Source organism: Calypte anna, chromosome 4A (genome assembly GCF_003957555.1).
Source record: "Calypte anna isolate BGI_N300 chromosome 4A, bCalAnn1_v1.p, whole genome shotgun sequence".
Classification (NCBI taxonomy): Eukaryota; Metazoa; Chordata; class Aves; order Apodiformes; family Trochilidae; genus Calypte; species Calypte anna.
The window spans coordinates 23,166,826-23,193,216 of NC_044248.1; the positions used below are offsets into that span (position 1 = coordinate 23,166,826).

A 26,391-nucleotide genomic window follows, 5' to 3' on the forward strand; every position below is an offset into this window, starting at 1 on the left:
CACAGAAACTGACTGCAAGTACAGCACTTCAACTAAGAGAAGACATTCATTTTAAAAAGAAGATTGCAAAGAGCCTCATACAATAGTGAGAAATACAAATGTGAGAAAGATGCCAAACATCTGCAGAACAATTAGAAATAGGAGCAAATTAAAAAGTCTCTGAAGTTTCATTTTTCAGCTGGACTCAGTGTAAGTGGTACAATTTACCCAAGTTATTTTTGAATTTTCTTTCCTCAGAAAAACTATACATATGTTAAAAGCCTGCTCTAGTTTGATGATCACTGCATGCTGCAGCAGGTCAAATAATTTGTGCCCTGCCATTAACAAGCAGCAGTATCCATCAAATCCAAAGGAATTCACTCCAGTGACATGACTTCAACTGAAAATGAAATCTAGTCCTGTGCAGAAGCAGGGAATTCTTCACATGCCTTTTGGAGAGCCTTTGCTATAGATTAAAAAAAAAAAAAAAAAAAAGTCATTTTGGCGAATAAGAACACTTTTTACAGGGCGAAAAGATAACAAAAAACCCCAAACAATAAGCAAAAGAAATTGATAAAAACAACAACAAAAAAATAAAAATAATCAAAACAAAACAAAAAAGGCAACCTCCCATTTTCTTTCACCTAATGCAAATCCAGCCTTTGAGGTTTTATTTTTAAACAAAGGCAATAAATAACTTAGGCCTAAGTAAACTACTACAACAAAACTACTGTTGTAAACTATTTCCATGTTCTTAGAGTTATGAGTTGCTATCCAAGACAAACAAAACAAAGCAAGCTCCATTCTAACAGGGAACTAGGACTGTCAGCAACCAAAGAAGTTGGCTCAAGTTAAGCTTCTTAACCTGGAAATGAGCTTGTGAAATCTTCAGGGCAGGGAACACACCAGCAACTCCCTCCTTCCTAAGCCTGTAAGACACTGAGACTTCCATGATGTCTGAGATCCCTGGAATGGCAATGACTAACCAGCATCACCACATGCAAACATCTGGACTCTTTTCCCAAGTATCTTAGGCAAGGCACCTCTCTCTGTGCTCATGCACACTAGTTCACCTCTGAAGTTCAAATACCCCAAGGACTTTCCCCTGAGCTGTGTGTGGGGAGTGGCTGGTCCAGTCTCACCAGTTTGGAATGGTGATGCGCTTCCAAAATTTTTTAAGAAAACAAACAAAAAAGCCTAAATCCAAAACAATCATCATGTTTGGATTTTTCTTGGTCTGAGACAAAGATTATGCCACCTAGTCACGGTTAGTCTTCCAGTCTTGTTGATGGTATCCTAGAGTGAATGGGATTGGGGGAAGTACGCAGGAGCTCATCCCTTCTATTCTAAACACAAACACAAGTTTAATACAGAGAAAAAAAAGGATACAGGGAGGTTTTCAGTAAACAGACAATTAACTAATACAGAGTCAATGCTGCAAATGGCTATTGGTTGCTTATGAAATGGTGGGAAACCCATACATCTGAACAGCAGATTCCAGAGCTGTAGGCAACTCTGAAAATGTGTGGAACTGTTTAATACAACTCTTTGTTCTGTCACCAGTATCACCCACACATACAACTAAAAATGGCAATTTCTAGTCTGTAAAGCTGCAATGAATACGACAGTCCTACCGTGGAGAGTTGAACCCGCTGTCCACAGTAATGCTGCTGCTGTCCATGCTGTCCAGGCGGGCTGAGTGGGTGGCTCTCTGGTTGTTGCTACTTTCTGTTTCCTTCGGGGTGAGAAGAGTAAGATTCTTCTCAAATTTTCGCTGCAGATCCCTCTCTTTTTCCCTCTCTAGGAGCCACTGCATTGTACCAACATCATCCCTGTTCTTTTCCTCCTCCGCATTTTTATTGGTTCCTTCCTCTGAGTCCTCATCATCAGATACATTATAGTAGTCAAAGGAGGCCTCCTGGTTCCCAGCTGTCTCTTGCTGTCTCTGTGAAACCGGCATGACTTGTGTGACTGAGGTTACTATCGCTTGTTCAAGTTTCTCACACCTGACTGGCAATGTGTCAGAGGGGGTCTTTTGATGGGGCTTTAGCAGGGGTGTGCTAGACTTATGATAACTATTCACAGAAAGAGTGTTGTGCAGAGGTTTAAAGAGTGTATCCTTGCTAAATATTTCTTTCCTCTTATCAAGGCTGCTTGATTCAGCACTATGGTGTTGAACCAGCCGCCCGTTTGCAATCACCTCTGGAGTTTGGCCAGCAACTGCTGAACCACTGCCTGGACCCTTTGGGGACTCCTCTTTGTGCACCCCAGGATCCCTAGCAATATGCTGAGACTGTCTCTCTGCAGGAGTCATTTTTTTGAGCCCATCTGTCCCTGTCAGAGTGTCATGGTCCTCTTTATTCTTGCCCAGTGGTGACGGAGCAGTAAGCACAGTCTCACTGGATGTGTTGCACTGAAAATAGTCATCGACTGCGGATTTTGTTGTGCAGGAATTGAGCTCGCTATACGACGGCAAATTCTCGGTGGGCTTGTTTTGTTCCAAAAGGCTACAAGAACTGGGGGTTTCTACATTGCCACTTGCTGTTTCTGGGATGCAAGTCTCTTTGTAGCTTGCAGACGTTATCAGAGCCCTTTGATGACTGAGCGACTGAGATGGTCTTAAGGTACTATCGTCAATATAAGTTTGGCTAATTGTTTGGTCATCTGGGCTACAGCCTTCACCTATGTCTTCAGGTGTGCCTAAAGCAGCTGAGCCCAGAGGACCCTTGGAGTTATCCATGGATCTAGACCTTTCTTTAGCCTTACTGGACCGCTCATTCCTTGATCTTCTGTCCTGTGTGTGGCTGTGGCTCCGATGGACCTTGGAGTGGGAGCTTCCCCTGGAAGGTTCAGGGAAAGGCATTTCAGTTCTTCTTTTGGCCAGCTCACCGGACACATCCCACTCTGGTGTCATGGGAAAGTGAGATTCAATCATGTTAGGATTGCTGTGCATTATAAAATTGTCTCCCTTGTGTTCTATTATGTAACAGCCTTCTCGCGGGGATCGAGTCAAGGGATCATAGAACTCATACTCCCTTTCAGCAGGTATATCCAAGTGAGAGCCATCTGACGGGTCTCCCTTGGACACCCGAGTCTTGCTGTGTGACCTTGACTTCCCATGAGACTTTCTGTGGTTCCTGCTCTTTTTACTTCGTCCACTGTGGTGAGCTGACGATCCCGCTTTGCTTCGTTGAGCTTTTTCTTCTTCAAGTTTCTTCATTAGTGCAGTGTGCCTCATGACATTTTCCACAGTCAAGTCTGGGTTAATACGCCTGATAATCTCCATTTCTACCTCTCTGGGTATAGTGGTAGGGGTGTCCTCATCCCTTAGCGGCCACTCTTCAGGAGGAAACTGGGCAGAGAAATTTGCCAATTGTTTTGTCTTGTCCTTCTTGAAACTTAATCGGAATAATTTGAGTCCAAATTTCTTAGACTGTTTTTCTACATCCTTAGGCTTTGTGAGTGTCTCTGCTTTGTAAGAAAAATTGACAGTACTTTTACTTTTCTCAGTAGGTGGGACCTGACATAATGAAGGAGGACAGTATGAGTCTTTACAGTCTTTTGCTGACTTCCTCTGTAGGGTAGATGCATGCATGCTGTGCATGTCTTCTCTGCAACAGTGGCAGGAGTCGCAGTGGTTTTTGGGTAGTGTTCGGTCCCTGACGCATCCCGAGGTGGAGGGAGTTATAGTTCCTTGCTGTGGAGAGGTACACTGAGACCTGTCAGGTATCCTCTCATCCAAATGGTACCATTTACTGTTTGTTCTTATGAGAGATGGTGTTATGAAGTAAGTCTGAGGGGTTACAATGAAATAACCATCTGGAGTTGGGTATATCTTCCTCTCCCGTACAAGCATATTCAGGGTATGTCGAAGGATTTCTGGACTGGGTGTTGGAACTCCTGGAAAGGACAGTAAACACAATATCAGGGACTGCATAAAACCATGCAGGACTCTCTTGCTCCCCCCTTCCCAACAAATAGCTGTTTTCTCCAATGTGAAAGTTGGAATATGCTGAACACACAGCTCCAGCTAAGCCCTTTGTTAGGCATTCTCTTCTCTGCTTGTTTTTCCACTATCTACTACATTTCTGACATCTCAATTATTAATTAAACAGAAAGGAGGACATTAATAGAGTGTTAAAAAAAAAAAAAAAAAAAAAAAAAAGAGATAACTTCTACTCACTTCCATTGCACAGGTGACCTTAAGCTACAAGATGGAATCACTGGATATCAAAGGGTGTCAAGGGAAACATTTTGCTTTTATTCTTCTTCCAACTAAATAGTTATATCCCACTTCACCAGAACTATTTAGTATAATTCCCAGTCACATATAAAACAGTGGTTATTTGTTAATTTGGATGCCTAAGTTGCTTTTCCACAGAAAAATACTATACAGAAAAAAAGCATTCTCCCAAACCACCCTTTTATTACTAACCTGATTGAATGGACTTTCCCTCCCATTAAAACATGCTTCAACTATATCAGCTGCTCAAAAAAAGACACCTCTTGAAAGATACAGTTTATCTTACCCAAACAGACTTTTCCAGTGTGTTGAAAGTTACAGATTGGCTTCTAAAAATTTGCTTCTGCATTCCTTGCCTTTCATGTGAGATGTGAGGGATACTACCTGAGTGCATATATCCCATACCGACAGGGGAACAAGTACGACAGCCCTGCAGCAGTGCCACATTGGCCACATGGTAGACCTTGGCAGACCTGGTAGTCATTCCCACTAACAGTACTCCTGCTGGGTTCAGTAGTGCAGGACCAAGTCTTTGATACTTTATTAGATAAAATAGTAAGTTAGCATGCTGGGCATTGGAATAAGTTCCACTTAGAGCTAAGGAAACAAGTGATTTAGATCACAAGCTAGACTTTTTTTTTTTTTTTTTAAATCTGTTTATGCTAGCTAGGAAATTAAAATCTTCCAATATTTACAGTGGGAAAAGCTATCTTCAATACATTTTGTTGAACTAAAACAAGTTTTAACTTAATGCTGTATCCTAATCTGGTTTACATTTTTAGAACTGGAGAATGTTTTTTTTCACAAGTTTGGATGGTCTACTCTAAACTGAAGAAGTTAATAATATTTGCTCTGAATCTTAAGGTTTTTTTAACAATAAACTAATTAAAAAAAACAACCCAAACCAAAACAGAACCAGAGAGCAACTTAGGTTGGAAAGGACATAATGAAGTCATCAGGTCCTACTCATAGCAGGGCCAATTTATACTAGGTTGGTCAGGGCCTTGTGTAGTCAAACTCTGTCTTCAAGACTGGGGTGATGCAGACACAGGAACTAAAAGAGGTAAAGAAAGGATATGATTTCAGAGAATAAATTATAAGTAAAATTTGGAAAGAATATGCAAATGAAATGGAAGTGGATGACCACACAGTCAAACTCATGCATTTCTCTATCCTGTGCTGCAAATGCACTGCAGGGTCCAGTCCTGGTCCAACCGAGATGCACTTGCCGTGCAGCATCCAATCTTTCTTCCTACTTCCCCATAAACAACCTGATCAATCCACTGCATTTTCCAGGAGCTTACACATGAATACCTCAACACATACCTGCCTTTGTCTGCAAGAACCTGATTCTTCATCCTTAGTTCACTGAAAAACCTTTTTTAACATATTGTTTCAAAACCACCAGAACAAAAATTGAAGAGAGGAAAACATTCTCCTGGAAGTTTACAGAAAAGTTAAGGAAAGAGCACCATGGTTTGCTTGGTGAAAAATGCATATTATTATTTGCAGTGTGCATGTATCTGCAGTGATTTTTTGCCCAAGTTAGTGTAAAACTTCAGAAAAACTATTTCAATCTCTTTCCCTAACTTTTCTGTATTTCTGGGCATAAACTCAAATTAGGCTTTCCTAGGTGGACAGGAGCAATGGCACAACTCTGGTTCCCACTGTTGCTATTTTAAGTACAGATTTCCTGGCTTTCTCAAGACTCTCTACAGCAACCTGCCTACATCATGTCTATGTGTAGCCCATCCCACTGCATTCAGAAGTCTCCTTCTGGTCTCCCTTCTTCCATTATACAGTAAGAAAACGAAAAAAACCCAGCAGTTTAGAGACTCTAGCATATAAAAATTGCACGACAGCAGTGGTGTTATTTAAGATTATGTAGTGGTTTAATAATTCAAAAGCAGAAACTGTCTGGACACTGAATCATCAGACATGTACATTTTCTGTATCTCAAGAGAGTCTACTATGCCATCCACTGAGCTTCCAGACAGAAGATTATGTCTCGCTTGCTGCTCACAAAGAACACTGACCTAGAGTGAACTTGTTTAATGTAAGACACTTATTTTAAGTGCTACATATATATTTCACATATCTAAAGAATTATGAGCAGTTATGAAGGTGAATGTCAGAGGAATTTGCCAGCTTTCAGAAAACTGTTTGCTTGGAAAGCAGCATAGGCCAACATACACATGTATTTTTCTACACTGAAATTTGGAACACCTTAAAATGACGTAGAAGTGCTTGGACAGCAAGAATTAAAAAAATAAAATAATAATAAAAAATCCTTGTTAAAGAAAGGATAGACTAAGGCTTGATGCTTTCTTCAGCCAGGTTCATATAGATAAAAGGGTCTGGCTGCCCAACACAGGAACAAAGGTTATGCTCTTAACTCCTTGCACTGGATTTCAAAGATTTACATTTCATGTACAGGATTTAAGCCACAGTCAATAAATTATAAAGTAGGGCTGTACAAACATCTCATTGTCTAATTCTAAGTTAGAATAATGAGAGCATGTGCAGCAGGAGCTCTCTTGCTTTTTAAAAAACCTGACAAACAACAAAGGCCATACAAAAGATTTGCATTATCATTACAAACTTTTTCAATAAAATAAATTCATGAAAAATACATCTGAAGTAGTATTTAAATGGTGTTAAATCTGCTAAAATGATTTTCTCCTGAGCTGATGCTAAGGCTTAACAAGGGATAAAAGAAATACTCTGATTGGCTCATGAAATACTAGTTAAGGATGTGGAGTGGTTGCTATGTGATGTTATAAATAATTAGCATACCTTATTTCAGATAGAGCCATGGCCCAGATTTATGCCTGCACAATGGCTCAGCAAACTAGAGGGCTAGACTGCAAGTGTAAGATCCTGCACAGAGGAAAGAGGTTTATTATTCTTAGGCAGTTTGAGAATAGCATCTGGGGTCTTAGGAATTTTATACACACCACAAAACACAGTGAAGCATCTGTTCATTAAAACACAAACAACACAGGCAGACAAGTGCTGCTACAGGGTGACAGACACAGGGTGACAAGTGCTGCTACACTGGTAATGCTCTCCTCTCTCTTGGAGCATCAGCATCTAGCTAGGAAAAATAAACTATCAGAATATGGGAGGACATCAGATATTTGAAAACAGCCACAGTGAACACAAGGTCTCAGAAAACCATGGTGATTTAGGAGAGAGTCTGGGCAGACAAGTGAAAAATATCACTCAATACATGGAGAGGCTCTGTTTACTGAAAAGGAAAAAAAATTAGGATAACCCTCATATACTGAGAGAACACGTATGTTTGCTATGATAAACATCATGGTTGAGATAAAAAGACTTTTTTATCTTTAGAGGAGGGAAAAAATTGGACAACAAAGGGCAGATTTTTTTTAAAATAATTTTCTTATTTTCTTTACGTTTTGGGAAGTGAGATACGAAAAACAAGCCTCTCCTTTTTAAATCTCAGACTTGAGGAATGCACATGTTAATGGCTAGTGGAAGAAAAAAAAAAAAAAAAAAGGCAGCAAGAGACTGTGTGCTAACTTGCCTCAGGCTGCTTCTGAGAAGAGTCTACAAAATAATCCAGCCTGTTGAATTATTTTTGTATGGTTCTATCTAGCAAGAATAGCACAACACACCAAGCCAACTGGTAATCATGCTCCCAGGAAACCAAAGGGATGCCACCAATAAATTGTAATTGCAACCATGAAATAATGTTTATAGAAAAATATTGATAGAATCACTGAAAAAGTACTTGCAATCCATAGAACTTACAACTTTTATTATTATTTTTAAAATCAGCCAAGTATACTAAAAAAAAACCCAAACAATAAACAACCCTGATAAACAAATCCACAAACAGGGACAGAAGGCCAGTATTTACGAAATATACTTGCAGTAATTTATTTCCAAATTGCAATTATTAAATGTCAGAAAGAATTGTTTATTTCAAACATAGCTCTGGATTCAGAATTATATTTTGAAATCCTAGAACTTAGTACCAGTTATAGCAAAAGCCATATGGAACCTTTGAAGTTTTAAGTAACTCGTGTTCTGAAAGGTAAGAAAAAAAATTCAAGGCATCAAAACATGGCTACAGTTATGCTGCTTGGATAAGGCATATGCATCAATAGTTTCCTTAGAGAAGGATCCATCTTTAATTAGCTGATTTTTATAGCTGCACAAGAGTTACAGTAGAGAAGGTTCTCAACCAGTTTAGAGATTGTCAAGTGTGGCACAAAATGGTTCAACATTTTGCCCAGGATCACACAAAGCACCAGCAAAAAAATTATGCTCTCTGAAGCAGTAAACCTCTGCCCAATGCTTTTTTATACTTTTAGGTGTTCCTACAAGATGCGTTTTGCATGATTCACCAAGTCCAGACAGACTGCCAGTAGGGAAACACATGTTAATGTGTACATTCTTAACACACATTTCCTTTTTTGATGTCACAGTATCTTTAATCCATGATATTTTTGTTTCTCCATTTGATAAATATTATAAAATGCTGACAAGAATATCTTATTAAAACCAGCATTTATGACCACAGGAAGTCTATCCATGACTCCCCAAACCTTCAGTCATGAAGAGAGTTTCCTATCAAAAAAGCCCCCTACCAAAACCAAACAAAATATTTAAAGACTTCTAAGCAAGGACAGCACAGAAGCCAAATCCAGAACTTTGTCCAAAAATGCTCTGAAAACCACTGGAAATGAGGCTGACACCTGCTGAGGCAGGCACATCATCATCATTGGACTCTACTGCTTGCATCAGGCCACACCACTTCTGAGAGGCTTCCTACGTGGAGGAAGACATAGGGTATGTTGGAAACCTGCTCTTTAAGAGAGAACACACGCCACGTTAACTGTCTTTTTACAGACATGTGCCCATCTGACCAATGATTTATTAATGTCCAGTTACCTGGGAAGCAGGTTGTTAGGTGCTCCATTAGTGCTTCTTGTGTGACTTGTTTTCGGGCAGAGTTCATTGCTGAGATGGCCAGGCAAAGAATTTCCCCAAGAGGAATAAACTGTGACTGACTGATGGGAGACATGCTGATGGGTGATACATCACCTGTAAAAAGAAAATGTAAGTGCAGTGAAGCATTCTGTTTGAAAATCTCTTCATAGAACAAGGATGCAGAGATACTGTCAGAGAAGATGCACACAGCTCTGTAGTCTTTGTACCGAGCTGGGGATAAAACTCTTACAACGAAGAACCATCCAATGGCTTATTTCACAACTTAGGGTGAACGTTGATAAATGGCACATACACACTATGCAGACATAGTCTCTCAAAGAGTGCAGTTGTCAGATTCAGAAACATGTCTACAAATTAGCACTTCTCTTTGCAAAACCGTGTGCTTAAATATCCTGGTAGGTAGCTGCACAAACAAAATAGTTTCACTCCTCTCTCTGGACTTGAAAGGGGAATTTTTGCTTCCCCTTCAAAGGCTAGAGGTGTGGATGAGCCATCATTTTCACTTAATCGAATCCCTTTTCTTAACAGTTACAAAGATTCAGAAAAAAAAAGTTGATAAAATAATGAATTACATTTTGACTCAGCTGATGAAGCACAGCACACTCTCTACAGGCTTTAAGACTGATACCCTGAATAAATCTCTCCTGGATCTACATGCCAAATGTCTTTGTACAGAGTACATATTTTTAGAAGAGAAGTCATAGTGGTTCCAGGACCGCCTGAAAATTAATTTTGTTGTAACTTTTCTCATGTTGCCTTTAAAAAGAATTTATTAAGTCATACTTAAAAAAAATTACTAAAGACCTCCAACAGGAAAGTTATAGGAGACATTACAATTTGATAATACTGGCTTGACTACACAAATACAGGTCCATATTACAATACTTTATATAAATACAGAAATGCTTTCAGATTCACTCTGCACATCCTCTTAAAGTGGTAAGAGTTCCCCAAGGATCTCAGATAGAGGGAAGCAGCAAGCTAAAAAATTTTCTTTGCCAGTGGAAAGGGAATAATGAAATAGACAGAACAAGAGGGACTTGACTACAAATCCTTTTCTAGCCACAGGTCAGCCAGTAGCCAGAGATAGTTTCACCTAAATGGCTTTGGAATTTCAGGGAAATCACCCCATTTCTGCTGCCACAGAGCAATACCTTGTGACCAAATTAGGAATCAAATTACTGGAAATTAATTCAAATTCAAACTTTGCTCCACAATTTAGAGGATCGAATATTTGCCCTATAAATTCCATATTCCTACTACACCTACTAAACAGAAACAGCAGTTTCTAAAACTGATTATCAAAATGCATTTAATCTTGCATTACACTCAGCACTTTGAAAAAAAAAAGAATTAGTGGGAGTAGTAAATTGCATAACTGTAACTGCTTCAGTGAGACTTATGAGCAGTATTTTTCAATACTCTTCTTGTACAGTCTGTTGTACAACAGTGATACACCTTACCCAAGACACAACAATGATTTAAAATTCACATTTTTGCTATGCTGTCTTCTGATTGCTTCTGCCTAATCAGGCCTGATCAGACCAATGCTGCAATCCTAGCACAGCTTCAGAACATTGTACCTCCTCACTCTTATATGACCACAGAACGGTGACCTTAATATCTAACCTTTTCTGGATAATTTTTAATTCAGATACATCTGGAAGGTTCCTGCCAAAAATGCTTTACAGGCAATGGCAATCAAGAAGATCAAAGGCAGTTTACAGGGAAAAGTGAGATACACTTTCACATGACTAGAGAGTAAATATAATTTGTCCCCTCATAATTTGAGAATGGGTAAAGAACATAACAGCTATTATATTACTATTACTAATAATTATACTCACTGTCAGCTCCAACTTGTTCACAGATGAATCTTTGTAATCAGCCAAACATGTAAGATTACTGAGTTTTATCAAGAGTCACCATGGACTTTGTGTAGGGGATCAGTTTACATAATGATTAGTTTCATGTCTAAAAAGAATCAGGATTATGGTAGGAATTATGAAGACTTTGCTAAGCAATTCAAGAAACTACTGTCCTTCACACCATGGGCATTCTTGTGGGCAGTACTAAGTTCAGCTGAGCCAAACAGATAAGCATATATTACCCTCAATTGAGGTTTAACCTCTTCAGGTTCATCGGGCACTGAAATGAGCTCCCTGGGTAACTTTAAGGGCATCTGGGTGAAGGGTAGTAACCTCCTGAATTGTTTTGTCTGAATCATAGAATCATAGAATCATAGAATAGGCTGGGTTGGAAGGGACCTCAGAGATCATCAAGTCCAACCCTTGATCAACTACCGCCACAGTCACTAGACTATGGCACTGAGTGCCACATCGAGTCGCTTTTTAAATGTCTCCAGGGACGAAGAGTCCACCACCTCCCCAGGCAGCCCCTTCCAATGTCTGATCACCCTTTCTGTGAAAAAATTCTTTCTAATAAACCAAAGCACCATGGCAAAAGTACCCCACATCTATCCCCAGACATGCACTCACACTGCCACCTACACAGCCACCCGGATGGGAGAGCAAGAGGAAGACCTTTCCCTTGCAGCCAGAGTGATCCATCCATTCCTAACCAGAATGATATAAAGGTGTATTGATATAAAGAATGGGCCTTAATACTATAATCAGCTTCCTGAGGTGGGGAAGAAACTCAAGAAAGGTTATACATGAAGCCTAGCAAGTGCTGCTGACTTATGAAGGTTTGCTCTGCAGCCTCCCAGCGGTCCCCAGAGGGATGCTGGGACAAGAACTGAAACCAGTTACTTAGCTCACCCCTGGAAGCAGCCCATCCTCTCCCTCTGACTGCCAAGATCCTGCAGAGATCCACATCTGGGACCACCCCCAGTCAGGAGGTGCTAACTTTAAACTAGCTAAGTACCAGTTAAGGAATTATAAACTTTACCTGGATTTTAGTAACCTTTGCACATTGCCTACAATCTTTCCTTTCAAAGCAGGCCTCCAGCATGAATTGCTTTTCTAGGTCAGTGCACAGAAACTTTCAGTCTGCACATGTCTGGGCTCTTGTCAATCAGAACAAGCCAAAAGTTTGCCCTGAAACACTAACTACACTTCACGCAACTTATCAGTATAAAGCATTCAGCATCAGTTCCTTAATGTTAACACAATCTCTATTAAAGCATGCTATAGTTAGTATGCCAGAGTAACACACATCCTGGTTGCAAATGTTTGTGAGCCTAACAGTCACTTAGCTAACTATAAAGAACATTATAATTGTCCATAAAATCATAATTTAAATGGATTTAAATGCAATAGAAATGGCCAACAAATATTGGTTTATGTGAGAGCCTTCCCTTCTGTTTTGTAAGAGACTATTGCCTGTTAAGCCTTATTGTTTTCCATTGAGTGCTTTTCAACCTTCTTCATACTGACAAGGGAACTCTTGTTTCACCATTGTTGTGCCAGAATTACCCCCATAGCTTGTTGACCAAAACTGCCTGTTGGAGGCAATTAATTACTGGCTCTTGGCTTAAAAAGCCTAGAACACATGTATAACTTTTAATAGATCTAGCGATAAAAAGCTAGAAGCCCCTCAGCTAACGAAGGCTCTAACTTTTAAAAAGATCTTAACTGTCCTGTGGCTCTGAGAAATTACAAGCAACTTGTGGTTACAGTTCAGTGAGCAAGCTACTCTGATGCACAACAGAAAATATCATGCAACTATGAGTTAATACATTAACATCAATTTTGTGCATAAATAGTGCTTAGCCTACTGAACAGAAGGCTTACTTCACCTTCTTTATCGAAGATCTGTTTTTAAAAATCAAATATGCATCTCCTAATTTTTTTTTGGAAGACCACATCACTTAGATAAAAGATCTAGCATATGGCTCTTGTTAGGTCTGACTGATGCTTGTCTCAAGCAGCTTTCGTTTGAAATCAAATTACTATCCTTGACTTTCATATGTTTATGTTCCTAATTAAATGGAAACTGGAGCTCAGAAAGCAGTTTTCAACAGCTGACTGTATGTTTTGTTAAAATACAAGATACATATACACATATATATATATAGCTTTAGCTCTGTTCCTGCAGTGTCTTTTAAAACTTTTCTCTGAAGAATTTTTCATTAAAAAGTTTTCTAAGTTTTCTTCTTTTAAAGTGGCATTTCATTTTCAAAAATATCTAAGCACTTAACAAACAATGAATGGGATCTGTCCTCCTTTAAGCCTTGGGGATTTGTAGTGCTACCCTGTGGGAAAAAAATAATTACTGTTACTTAGAACAAAAGACTATGTAGCACATAAAATAAACACTGAGCTCTTACATGTCATATTTCTTCAGTGGATTTCATGAAAACATTAAAAAAAATTAGATAATTGTAACTTTCCTGAACAGACAGTTGAGAAACTGATGGTCTGCAACAGAGCCGGGAATGGAAATTCACACATCCTGAACCCACACCAGTCAGAACCTTTCCTGTGCCAGTTTATCCAGTTTCTCTGTTCTCTGAAAGTCTGGGTGCCACCATCCTGGGAGAAAATGAGGTAGACTGTATTCTGCACCATGTATCAGCAATTAAGGTATCAACTACATACTGAAGACAGAATTTTTATTAGTGATTCTGCTTCTGGAAAGAAGTGACCTGGAAGTCAAACTCCCTGTGTCATGAAGTTTGTGTATAGACAGAAAAATCACCTCTTGACGTATAAATGGAGCCAATTCTGTACAGCCATTGTGAAGGGAAATTAAGGAAACTGCAGTGAAAAGCTACACTTTATTAGAATGTATCCACATTATTTTCCTAAAGTGGAGAAGAGACCCTGTGATTACACTCTATATCCTGTGAAATACAGGAAGCCAGAGTTTCTCTTCCCCATCCAGCATCTATTTCCTACGGATCAGGACACTTTTAAACACAAATTTTAGTCTGGTTTCCACAGGAAACAAAGCTTGCACAATCACAGTCTGTGTACATGCATGTGTCAGAGAGGTCAATGATCACTAGACAAGAGGTTCTACAATGGGTGTTTGCTATGCAGGATCCATCTCCACAGAGCTTCAGCCACAGTCACCTCCCACTGGACAGGAAAAAATCCAGTCAAAAAACCACTTGTCAGGGGAAATGTGACTTCACTACCTTTGCTGCTTACAGAATTAGATTACTAATCAGAAAACATCCAATTACAGCACAGTAACTTCAGGCACCTCATGTTTATATTGGTGGTCAGAACAAAAACGTCTTACAAAAAAATTCTTGCCAACAGCCTGTTCTGGTCAACAGCCACCTATGCTTTCATTCTGGGAAGAACTACAGGAAGATCCTTTTTCAAACAAAAGGTAGCAAACAAAACCAGAACTACTGGTAATAGGCAGAATATTATAACTTCTTTTCAAGAATATCATTAAGTGAAAAGCCTCTTCTAGTAAGACATATTCTCAGATTTACTTAAAGATGGGACAGATGCTTAAGAAGTTACATGTCTGGCCCAAATTACACATTTTAACCCCTTGCTCCCCCGAAACCCTAACATGACTGAATCACTCTAGTTATAGAATACTTACGCAGATGTAACAAACAAAACCCTTCCTATGTGAACTCACAACAATGATATCTAATTGCCATTTTAAACCAGACATTTCCATCTGATTAAAGAACAGGAGGGAAGAACAAGTAGAACGTGCAGATTTCTGTGGTGGTACCCAGATTACTCTGAAATACCTTAGAACTACACCAGCATGCTAATACAGCAAAGAACTCATTTTACTGGCAAAATCTGTTATAAAGAAAATCAGAAGGTGTGCTACCTGCACTGTTCTCAGTCACAGCTAAATCGTCCCCTTAAACCACATTTCCTGGAATATTTTATGAACAAAGCTGCAGGTTGTGTTTACTAGGCAGTTGCACATATCAGAGGACTGATAACAATAAGAAAAAAAATACATTAAAGATTCACCCATTTATTCCTGGTTAGGAGCAGCTTACACAAAGGCTCAACAAACACAGCAACACATTTGCTAACCAGCAAGCTCCTTCTGCACTTCTGAAATGCACTCACACCAAAACACACCTTCCCTTGCAGATACTGATCAAGAACACTTCAAGAATGTGATCTGGCAATGTAACCACTCCAATTCTAACCAGCCCAAGGAAAACACTGGATTCTTAATAATGACCAATCCCATGACAAACATTGGTCTCTTAAAAACATTCTAGTCCCTTGCCAGTTACTAACTGCAAGCATGTAAACTGAGCTTTTGAATTATTTGGACCAAGCTAAAAGCAGGATATTTAGGTTCACCAAGTGGCACTAATGTTCAGAAACAGGTGCTAAATTGCCCCCAGCCAGAAGAGTTGTCTTACATGCATTCATCCTGCGTGTTTCCTGTGATTTAAGTTTCCTTGTCTTTGTTCACGTCCTGTGGCCAGCTGCCTCCTGATCCAAAGTGATATCCCAGTACATGTTACAACTACAATCATAAAATTTCTGCTGGAGCACGGAACTTTCCCAGAGGATTCAGTCGAGGAGATTTTGGTGGTGTTGCTTCTCCTGGGAAGAAGGACTGTAGTTTTTTAATATATTGTGTGCTTTAGAATGTGTTTCCTCAAACAATATTTTAAATGTATCTTTTAATAAATGTCCATGTCTATATTCCTGGCACACAATATGTTAAAAAAGGGGGACTTACCTGAACCCCTATGGTCTGGTTCCATGCTCCAGTACAGTATCCAGAGTAGCTGTCATGTAACAACAATGTGCATATTGGGGCTTTATATCACTGTGGAAGCTGGCTGGCTGCAGCATAGGTCAGTGCCACAGGACCTGAAAGAAGAAAAACAAAGCATGCTTTTAGGCAGTAATATGCTGAACACCCACCTCTTAAAGCAGGAAATAGGGGCTTCCAGAATATAAAAAATAGTGTAGTATCTATGCAGTTCCCCAGAAAGGAATGCTATTTCACACAATTCTCACATAAGTACAAGAAATAAACGGTTAAGAAATTACAGGGGAGGTGGAGGTAGAGAATCTTAAGGGGACTACAAATATAACTCCCACACAGTGTTTTGCAAACATCTCTCTCTTTTCGCCCTATTTCCACAGAATGGCTGGAATCTCATTCTGACACCACCCCCTGTTCCAAAGGCACTCACAGTCTTCGCAAAGCACCTCTCCACTGCAGTGCCTCAGGATTCTGCAGTGTCACTCCTCTTCTCCCTGGCTCTCTGCAAAGTGAAGTCATAGGAATGGATCAGCCAACCTGACTTCTCACTACCCTGCCCAGAATCCTTTGTGAACTGAAATGAGTCATCGCTGTGAAAAAATTACGGCGCAACGTTCCAGGTTTCTCCCTACGTCTGCACTGGCTTCTTTGTCTTTGAAACGAAGTGCCTCAGCTTCTGGAACAGTGCCCAGCTGCATTGTACAGGATAACAAGCCAGCCTCCTCATTAAGTGGACAAGAAAGCTATTCACATGCATTAGCAAAAACAAGCTAAAGCTTTAACCCTATAGCCAAGACAAAAAATTCACCCCCAGCATATCTTCCTGATGTAACACAAACCCCCCCAATACACAAAACCACAAATGCAGATATATGTGTGCACACTGACAGATAGCAATATTTTCTGAAATTATTCACTATTTAGCATTACACTTACCAGTTTTTACTCTATTGTTTAAAAAGAAAGATTTATTATCCTTTGTCAGTCCTGAAAAATGCTGCAGACCTGCATGTAACAAACAGCTCTACCGTACACTCCAGCAAAGTTGTGCTGCTGCAAACTGTTTATCAAAAAATTAGAAGCAGAGGACAAGTTCTTGCAAGCTCATTTTTCATCATCCCATTCTCCATTCAGGCTCACAACAAAGTGAGCTGGCTGAAGCCATGCCAGCCACAAAACGTCAAACTGATCCAAGTGCCGAGAGCCAGCGGAGCTGCTTCAGCTGCTGCTGCTACTGACAAAGGAGGTAATGCTTAGAACGAGGTCACTGTGTCAGGATCTCAGTCCCAGTGCTAGGTTTCCCTTTGCTTGGTGAGGATATGCTAAGCTATATCATCAGGAAAACACAGAAGAGGAAGGAATAATGTGTTATGAGAGACAGATGCTGCTGTTTTAAGAGATGCTGTTCTTTTAAGAGAAAGAAACATTAAAAATTGCCTTAACTGCAAAAGAACTATTTCTAGTCATGATTTAGCTATCAAAATAAGAAAGATATGCAAAAATGCAGGGCAAACATAAAAAAAAAAAAAAAAAAAAAAAAGCAAGTGCAGCCACGAGGCATTTCTTAAAAGGTTCCCATATCATAAGCACTCTGAAACTGTTCCGAGCACAGTAGGCACATCATCCATAAAATCCTGAAACACAGAACTTCAGGAGCTACTTGTGCTATGCTAGGACAGGCAGTTCCCTTAGTTCTGAAAGAATGAACCAAGTGTTTGGGACTGAATAAAATACAAAGGTCACTACCTCCCTATGCTGCAGGCCCCAGCCTTACAACTACCCTGCCAGTGGGAGAGTCAAACCCAGCCTAAAATAGGTCTGTGAAAGTGTTTCAAGAGGACATATAAATAAACAGCTGAGTCAGACAACCAAAGCTGACTTTTGTTTACAGGTCCATGGCAATTGTTATGCAGCAAAGTCATATCACAGAGAAGCTCATTTACAAGTGTAGGGTAAGCTGGGTGTTTTGCTACACTGGTCCCTGCACAGTAGTCAAGATCCCAACATCAAAAGCTGGGCTTTTGCTATACACACAGTCGTCTAGTTCTGTATTCCCTGGAAGGCCTCATTCCAGGAAATCTTTCTTCAACTTTACAGGAGTTTTGCCTTCCCTAGGGCTGCAGGATCAGCCGCAAAGCCTTTAACGAATCCAACTAGGCATTTGCCATGTTTCGGTCCCTCAGGATCATTCCACAGAAACTCTGGTTGTTTGTCTGCTAAGCCCACACCCACTTTACAGCAACAAAACTCGTGCCAAGAGGAAAAATTTCTGAGGGCTTAAAAGTGAATTACAGCAGGCACTTAGTGAAAGAAAAAAACAAGAGCTTCAATCTGCTTTTCCTTTGCAGCAAACAATGTTAATGCAAAGCTGAATAGCTGGGCTTGTGCCTGTCCACAGATGCTCAAGTTCTTGTAGCAGCAGTCATGCTACTATCACCAAAGTTAAAATACTGGCACAAGAAACGTAAAGATAAAACCAGGACCCAAATATCTTTTCTCTAACAAATTTCTCTAGCATTTAAACTAAAGTTATGACTACTCTGAACAGACTAATAGAGTTGTAAGCTCATTGAATGAGGCAATTCCTTCTGCATGTATGATGCCCTAGAGATGCTGAGGTGCTCATGGTGCACCTAGGGATGCGCATGCATCTTGCTTGCACATACATTTAGACATGCCTTTACCAGGCAGAGATCAGCAGCAGGGAAAATACTAACAAGAATGTTTAGAAGAGCTGAAGTTGGTGGATAAACCACTACTACCATCATCAGTGATGCTACTGCAGTGTGACCTTGCCAAAGGAAGGCCTAGCTAAAATACCACGTTCTTCCCAATTAAGGCAGTTCCTCTGTTCTTCCATCCCACATCACCCCTTACTACATTACAGAACTTGGTGCTGAAACAAAAGCTGCCTTAATTGACAGTGTATGGCACTAACAGGCCACATACTTCTCCCTGTAACACTCCATGCATGCACGTGCATCCGCATAGACCCATACAGAATACAGGGTAGCCCGAGATCCATGTCCATCATACACTGAGAAAGCAGATTATGTAAAGATCCCATTTTCTTCCTTTGCACACACATTGTGTTGGAGTGGAACACAGACTCCTTTGTCAAACTCCACACATTAGCTTGTATACATCCTTGAGCCCGGCTGAGCCAGGGCCTGGGATTCCCTTCCTTTGCCACAGCCCTTTCATTGTCACCAGAGAGAAAGTCAGGACTAGAAAAAGAATGTGCTCAAATGGGGGGCAGAGAACAAAAAATGTTAAAAAACAAGACAGCCAAAAGATGTCAAGAAGGTTATCAAGAGCATGAGAAAACTCAAGAGTAATCTGTACTAGTTTAAGCGGATTCTGAATTTCAGAGGCTAAATCAGCCATCATCACTCAGCATTTGGAGTCTGTAGCTGCAGAGACTATGGTCATATATCATTATTATCTATCATTAGTTCTACAAGAACCAATTTCCTAAGCCAGGAAGCATCCAAACACACAACACAAACCACGAGTCCTGTGGACCCAGAAGAAATGAGAGAAAGGAACATCAGAAAAGATACAAACTTACATGTATTTCTTTAGGAAATCTGTTCATACTAAAGAATTTTACATGCTAGTGCTCCTCTAATAACAGTATACTTGCACTATGCTAATAAGTTCCACTTGTCTTACCTGAACAAATCCCATGCTTCTTTTAAGAAATTACTTAAGATAACACAAGAGGAACATGATCAGGGTATTAAATACAGCAATATTCCACCAAGTATTGACCATCTGGTTTTGTGCTAATGTTGTCTAGAAGCTTAAATTCTCTTTCCTTTTTTCCTTCCTGCTGCTTACATCCCAATGTATTTGCAGAGAACATATCTCCCCTCCTCCTGATCTCATTCCCCTGGCATGAAAAAAGCACACTGTTAGTGTTCTTTCACATGTCTGCCTCTCCTGTCCCAGTAATAATTTCCTCAAGACTCTTCTACATTTTACTCCAACTTACATAACGTTTCTTTTAAAAGCAACAAGCAGAATTCTGCACCATATTCTAGTGCTCCAGCTAACTGCTCACCTGTGTCAGGTACAAGGAAATTGAAATTTTCATACTTCTAATGGAAATCTACTGTCCTATATATAATAAGAATGAAATTTGATTTTTTCACAGCTGTACTATGTTGGTGGTTCATGGTGACCCCACAACTGAACAACCAGTTCCAGCTTTTTTTTAAGCTGCCTATAACTAGTGAGTTTGAAGCAAATATTCCTTCTTTTACTCGCAAGATCATGACCTTACCTATTACACAGCTCACCCTGTGGGTATGATTAAGAATCTTCAGCCATCCAATTCTTATCATGTTACCCATTTTTAAATATCTCCACTTTATCACAGTCTAGAAGGAGTCACAGAAACAAATGAAAACAAAAAAATACTTTAAATATTACCTGCTGCAGGACAAAACCATAACCCCCACCAGGCTTGCTGATACAACAGCCCAGTAAGCAGCATTTGAATGAACCCATCAAGTCTTAAGAGGAAAAACAAAGCAACCCACAGAACTCCTTCTCCCAAAAGCCCAGTAGGTAAAACAACCATTTTTTTTCAGAAATCAACTACTAATTGAGGCTTTTTTAAATTACAGGTCATTGGAAAGCATGTGACATTTTAAATGACACAGAATTCTCTAACAGATTTTGCAGCTAGGACTACAAGATGTGAGGGATGAAAGTTTTGGGGTTTTTTGCATAGAAAGCTGTTACTATTAAATTAATTCAATTAACACTAAAGCTATATTGTCATTAATGGACCACATAACCCCCTCAAAAAAAAAAAAAAAAAAAAGCCTGCCTGTTTTCTGGAAACAAACAGTAAATACAAGAAAAGAGAGGAGCATTACAAAAATCTGACACTAGAGGAGGTTTGGCAAGAGGAACCAAGCACATGAAAGAGAAAAGAAGGAAAAAAACCTATAACAACAAACAATGATAAATCTAGGTATTTTCTTTTAAGGTGAAATTTGATAAAGGCAGGGAAAAATATTCCTTTGCAAACATTCATGAAAGCACAAAATATGGATATTGAAATATAACAGTCAGTCTGTCTTAGCCTCATGTTCTTCACTATCCTGTCTGGTTTAGCCAGAAAGCATTTTCAGTGTGGCTGGGGATGCTGCAGCAAACACAGAGTAAGAGTCTTGTCAACACCTAAAATTCTTGACAGGTGAAGGGATGATTAGCAATTCAATCCAACGACATACTGTGCCCTCTCATTTATATTGACTGCTGTAACCATGGAAGGATTTTCATCCCAAAGATGATACTTCAGTGGTTACAGCTTTTCAAACAAATAGTGATGACTGGCAGATAACTTCAGGTTAAAATAAGAACCTGCAACAGTGAACACAAGTCCCATGGTACTGCAGCAGCCTTTAACAGCCCTGTTTTTCCTGGCTAGAAGAGAACTGATGAAAAGGCCAGGCATGGAATCAATTAAAATAGTGCCAAAGTGGTTTTAAAAAGAAAAGGTTATAGACACTCCTAAGACAGCAGCTGAGAGTTTACTGGGTCATTTTTACCCTGTGGTGGAAAGTAGAGTTTTGACTACGGCTGAAGTAGATTAAAGAACTTTATATATATACTTTAATGCCTATGAAATAAAAAGTATTTTACAACATAATACATGAAGTAGCTGTAGTACAATATTATGCCCCTGTGAATGACCTGCATGCTGTAGATGCAGTGGCCCCTGTTACCCAAATGGCTCAAAATTCTTTCCAAGTCATTCCTTTGGTCTCCTGTGCAGGAATCAGCTGTGAGGACAGGAACATGGAAAATGCTACAGCACAACAGTTCAGCAACGCACCAGATCTGCTGCCTCTCATGCAGCAGTTTAAGGTCAAACACCTTAAAGGAAAACCAACTGCACAGATTGCCACTACTGTGCACAGCATCTAAAGAGAAATACCCTCATTTCAGACAGACACAGTTTGAGATCCTCAAGGACTGGTAGATTTTAATTTTTTTCCCAATTAGTATCAGTATCAACAATTGCAGCAAACAAAAACTACCTCCCCAAATAAATGACAGTACCTGGAACCTGGGGTTCCCACAATTAAACAACTCACCAGATTAAAATATTTCCTCCTGCCCATTTCACACGCTTTTTGCTTCTTAATTTCACTGAGCACTCACACTATTTCAGGAAGCAGTAAAACAAAACCTACAGGAGGCGTTTTACTACTGTTGCTCCAGTTGCTGTTGCAACAACTGTTGCTCCCCTCCTCCCGTCCTTTCATTTTTTTTTTAAAGTGAATTTTCAGGAATCTGAATATCTCCTTGTACGTGAGCCATAAAACTCAACACGGTATGCAAAACAAGGATGAAATTCACAGACAGCCATCTCTTGCATGACTTTCAACATATCTCCTAACTTAGTCTTCCGTATTACCACTTTTAATTATCGCTCCTGGCTCATGTAACACGCTCAGCACTGACTCCAGCAATGTGCAGTGCAGATCATGCTCCTAAAAAAGTAAGAAACCTTACTTGAGCACTATTTTGCCAGCGTTCACTGCACTGCTCTACACTACATTGCTGATGTCACTATTTTGCAGAATTGCTCAGCTGTTTCACTCAGCTGTTGCTAGTGCCTTCTGAAGTCCTCCTCAGGCATCTGAATGAACCTGAACAGCTGTGATCTGACAGATAGGGTTACCACTTCACTATCCTCTCCATCCTTCAGATTCCTAATATGGCAATTAAACTCAAATATTTGGTATTGATCCCTGCTGCATAGAACACTGTTAACCATTTCCTGAAACCAAAACTTGCCATCCTTTTCTCTCCTCTGCATTGTAAACTGAGCTTGACAAGACTTTCCTCTTGCACTTTCACCAATCGCTTATAAAGCAGTAGATTGTGGAAGAGTCCTTGTGCTCCCGAAGTGTCATTATGACCCAGTTTTCTGAAAGATGGGAGAACATAAAGATAACTTTGTCTTTGCCATCTTATTCAGTATAGAGACCTGAACTAGGATATCAGGACTAGATTCCTGAAACAATTTCAGGAGCTGATGATGATCTTGACTTACATTAAACTAAACCAAAAGGCTAGCAAAAGGAGAAATTTGGGATAATTTCTTGAACAAATTAGGCAAGTAAACAGTACACACAGAGAAAACCATATGTAACAAAATTTTGGCATCAAAGCACAGATGCTGTATACATCTAAGTTCAGAATGACTACACTGTATGCCGTAGCAAGACAGTATTTTCTTAGGACACATTAAAACAAGAGATGAAAATAAAAAATAAAAAAAAAGGAAGCAATTCTTTATCTTGTCATTATGTTGTCATTCCTTATTCTGGACTATAAAAAAAAAAGGACTTACAGTTACTGCCATATTATTTCAATGAGCTAGGCCTACAGGCAGGACTTTAATTCACCCAGACCTTATGGGCCCAAGGGCACATTACTCTTATTTAGAAAGGCAAAGAGTGTTTCTGCCAGTGCTGCTCCAAAAGCATTTCTGATCATCAGTTAACACTGCACTACACATGGTGAGGAGGATGGTCCATGCCTCCCTCCTCACCTGGCCACCCCATCTGGGACATTAGAAGCAGAAACGCCCAAAAGGGATGTAAGTAGCCCTAAGAGAATTTCTTGAAACCTCTCTTGTTCCTTCTGGTTCTTTGGTGGTTACAAGTTTTTGTCTTAAAGAGCTGATATAGAGGCTACCTAATGAAAAAACTAGGCTATGAAGATTGAATTAGCAGCAGATGATTAGAGAAAACCAAGAAGCAATGTAAGTAAGAAAAAAACCCAACAGGTTAAAAGGAAACATGAGGAAAGAGATGATTTTTTACTCTTAAAGCAGGCAATGCAGCCAGCATATGTGATGTTAATGATGAAAGACTTGTTAAAAGAATCCAAATGCTTAGCAGGGCTAAACGGAAACAGAAATGATAACCAAACAATTTAGAAATAAATTTAGTGCCTCCAGCTGTAGGAAGGCTCGGAAATATAAGGATCTACAGGACTGCTGGAATAAGCAAAGTGGGAATGGCTGTGTGTATCAGTGAAGAAAGAAGTAAAAAAAAAAAAAAAGACAGTTGTTTGTGAATGCAGATCTGCATGTACTCTGCATCCATTCGGTGCTTGGCTGTTTTGTTTCCTAGGCTGACCTTCACCCCATGCCACACAAAGGATTCAATGAAAGCCTCTGCAAAGTCTCGGCTAAAAGCCTGAAAGAGCCACTGAATCCTGTGCTGCAGCTCAAAGCCAAGGCCCAAGAGCCAGCGACCCACCAGAGGGAGCAATCCTGGATGCTCAGGCATGAGCCTGAATGCCTGACTCTGCCAAGAGAACAAGCATTCTACAGGGCTTTGAATGAGCCCTCCCAGTGTCTGGAGCAGGCAGGGTCACTAAAAAGAAACATTAGGCTTTTTCTCCAAAGGGTTGCTCTGAAGCTTTTATGGTGCAAGACTAAAGCTAGGGGAAGGATGGAGCCTACAGGATAGTAAAGAAAGAGTAAATTAGAAGCGTGCATTATAAGGCACATGCGCAACATCAGTCTACTGAGGGAGCACTAGTGGTCTGGGCAGTGTCAACCAAAACATGTGAAAGCAGTTAGGTAAGTCATGGTCAACACTGTCTTCAGAAACCTTCTGCTGCTTTATGAGAAGCTCTTCAATGCAGATATGTCTTTTGAAGGTGTTATCCACAAGAACTTGAAAACACAAGGGTTCCTGGAGTGCATCCTGCATTCTAGCACTACATTTAACTAAGGTTTTGCACTGTAGATTTGTTACACAGCATCTAGTTTGATACACTCTCTAAACACAATCTGGGCAACATCTGTGTAACAGGGATAAGATCCAAACTGACCTCATGGCTTTAGTCTTAAAGACTAAATTACTGCCAGAATGATCTTGGTGTAATTAGACCTGTGTAAATCCCCCTTGTTCTGGAGTAAGAATACTGTTTTTAACATGATTTATCTTATACAACTTCCAAAAGTTAAATCAATGGGGGCAGCTGTACATACATAATCCTGCTAAATTCCTCTGCATGACCTCTCATATGACACATAGAAAGGTGACAAAGAAAAATTGAATTATCAATACTAAAAATAAAATACTGATTCTAGGCAAGAATGTCTTTTCCTGTTGTTCAATCATATGGTCCCTAACATAATCAAAAGCAAACGTTAAAACAAAAGGAACCATGGCTTTCTTTTACTAATATTTTTTTCCTGGGTTCTGACAGCTTCACTCTTAAAAAGTAGATAAACACTGACATTTTATAGTTGCACACAATGTTTCTCTAAAAACTTCCTGTTATGGTCAAAGGCAGAGATATTGAAGGAGCCAAATTCAGTTCTTATTGCCATATGTTGTTTCCAGTACGCACAGCTTGAGTTTCAAAACTGATGTAGATTTGCACTTCCCTTTATCTCCATTGAGTGCTGCTGTACTCTCAGCACTTCTGAAAATCAGGACAGTTACTTAGGGGCCTAATTTTAGGCACTTGTTTCTGGAACCTGGCATAAAAGCTCAGACTTGAACATGAGAAGAATCTATGCATGTAAACTATGTGGGAATATGTGAAAGTCTCAGTCAGAATGCCTAGAGTTACGGATCCCCCTCATGCTTCCATGTATAAGTAAGAGCCTAGAAGTCTGCTTTAGGGAACAAAGTTTTGAATGTGATTTACATGTCTTTGCCTTGCTCCTGAGAAACTTGTCTTGATGCAAGTTTTGATGTAACTAGTGTTTCCCAGAGAAGCTTTGGGTTTGCAAAATATATTCTTCAGACAAAGAGGAATACACAGCAAGGAATTCTTGGTTTTTGAGAAAATCACATCGGCAGTCAGACTAACTTCCTCATGGTATTTGGAGACTGAGGATGTCAAAGCCTTGTGTAACTTCCCAGGTATTTTACTTCTGATACCACAACTGCTTTCAAGGGCAGGAGTAACTTTGCCAAACAATCACAAGATTTTCCCCTTACATTCAGGCTCTGACTGCATCACTTACCATCTACAAAGACAGATGTTATGTGAGGCTGCTTGCCAGGTACTGCTCCTCAGGAAGAGCTTGCAGAACACCAGCAGTATTAACCTCTCCCCAGGCCTCCAAGAGAGCAGGCCACCTCCTTCCACCACAGCTTCCACCAACAGTGAAGTCACACTGCTGACTTTATGATATCACAGCATTCTCCTTAGCAACAGCCTATGAGTTCACAAACCAAGGATTATCACTTTACTGCAGGATTAAGGGAACTAAGAAGCTGGTCTGTCAGGAAGATGTGTTTTACCTCAAATAATGGGAATTACAAGAATGCTGAAAATAAATGGGTTTTAAATTGCCTCTGCATGACATGCACCCTTTTTTCAGTAATGCAGTAAAATAAGAATGCTTTCTTAGACAGCTCCCAGCGAACTGAGTGAATTACAGGCTGACTCCTGAGCTAGTATACAGGAGATGAAGCCTCAAACAACCTGCATAT

General features: G+C 39.8%; 1 protein-coding gene across 9 annotated transcripts in view; it reads right to left on the reverse strand.

Annotated features, from left to right (window-relative positions):
• STOX2 (storkhead box 2) overlaps positions 1 to 26,391 on the reverse strand; it is a 143,309-nt gene that overhangs the window by 8,656 nt on the left and 108,262 nt on the right. For 5 of the 9 annotated variants that reach the window (XM_030450016.1, XM_030450012.1, XM_030450020.1 and 2 more), the window contains exons 2-3: positions 9,146 to 9,298; positions 1,614 to 3,879 (exon numbers count right to left, since the gene is read on the reverse strand). In XM_030450016.1, coding sequence (XP_030305876.1) covers positions 1,614 to 3,879; positions 9,146 to 9,278 — 2,399 coding nt within the window. In that variant the 5' untranslated portion in view covers positions 9,279 to 9,298. Of the gene's footprint in view, positions 1 to 1,613; positions 3,880 to 5,188; positions 5,205 to 7,018; positions 7,098 to 9,145; positions 9,299 to 15,533; positions 15,734 to 15,859; positions 15,994 to 16,322; positions 16,375 to 26,391 lie in introns of those variants that run through there. The other 4 variants (XM_030450015.1, XM_030450014.1, XM_030450018.1 and 1 more) reach the window with 4 other exon arrangements.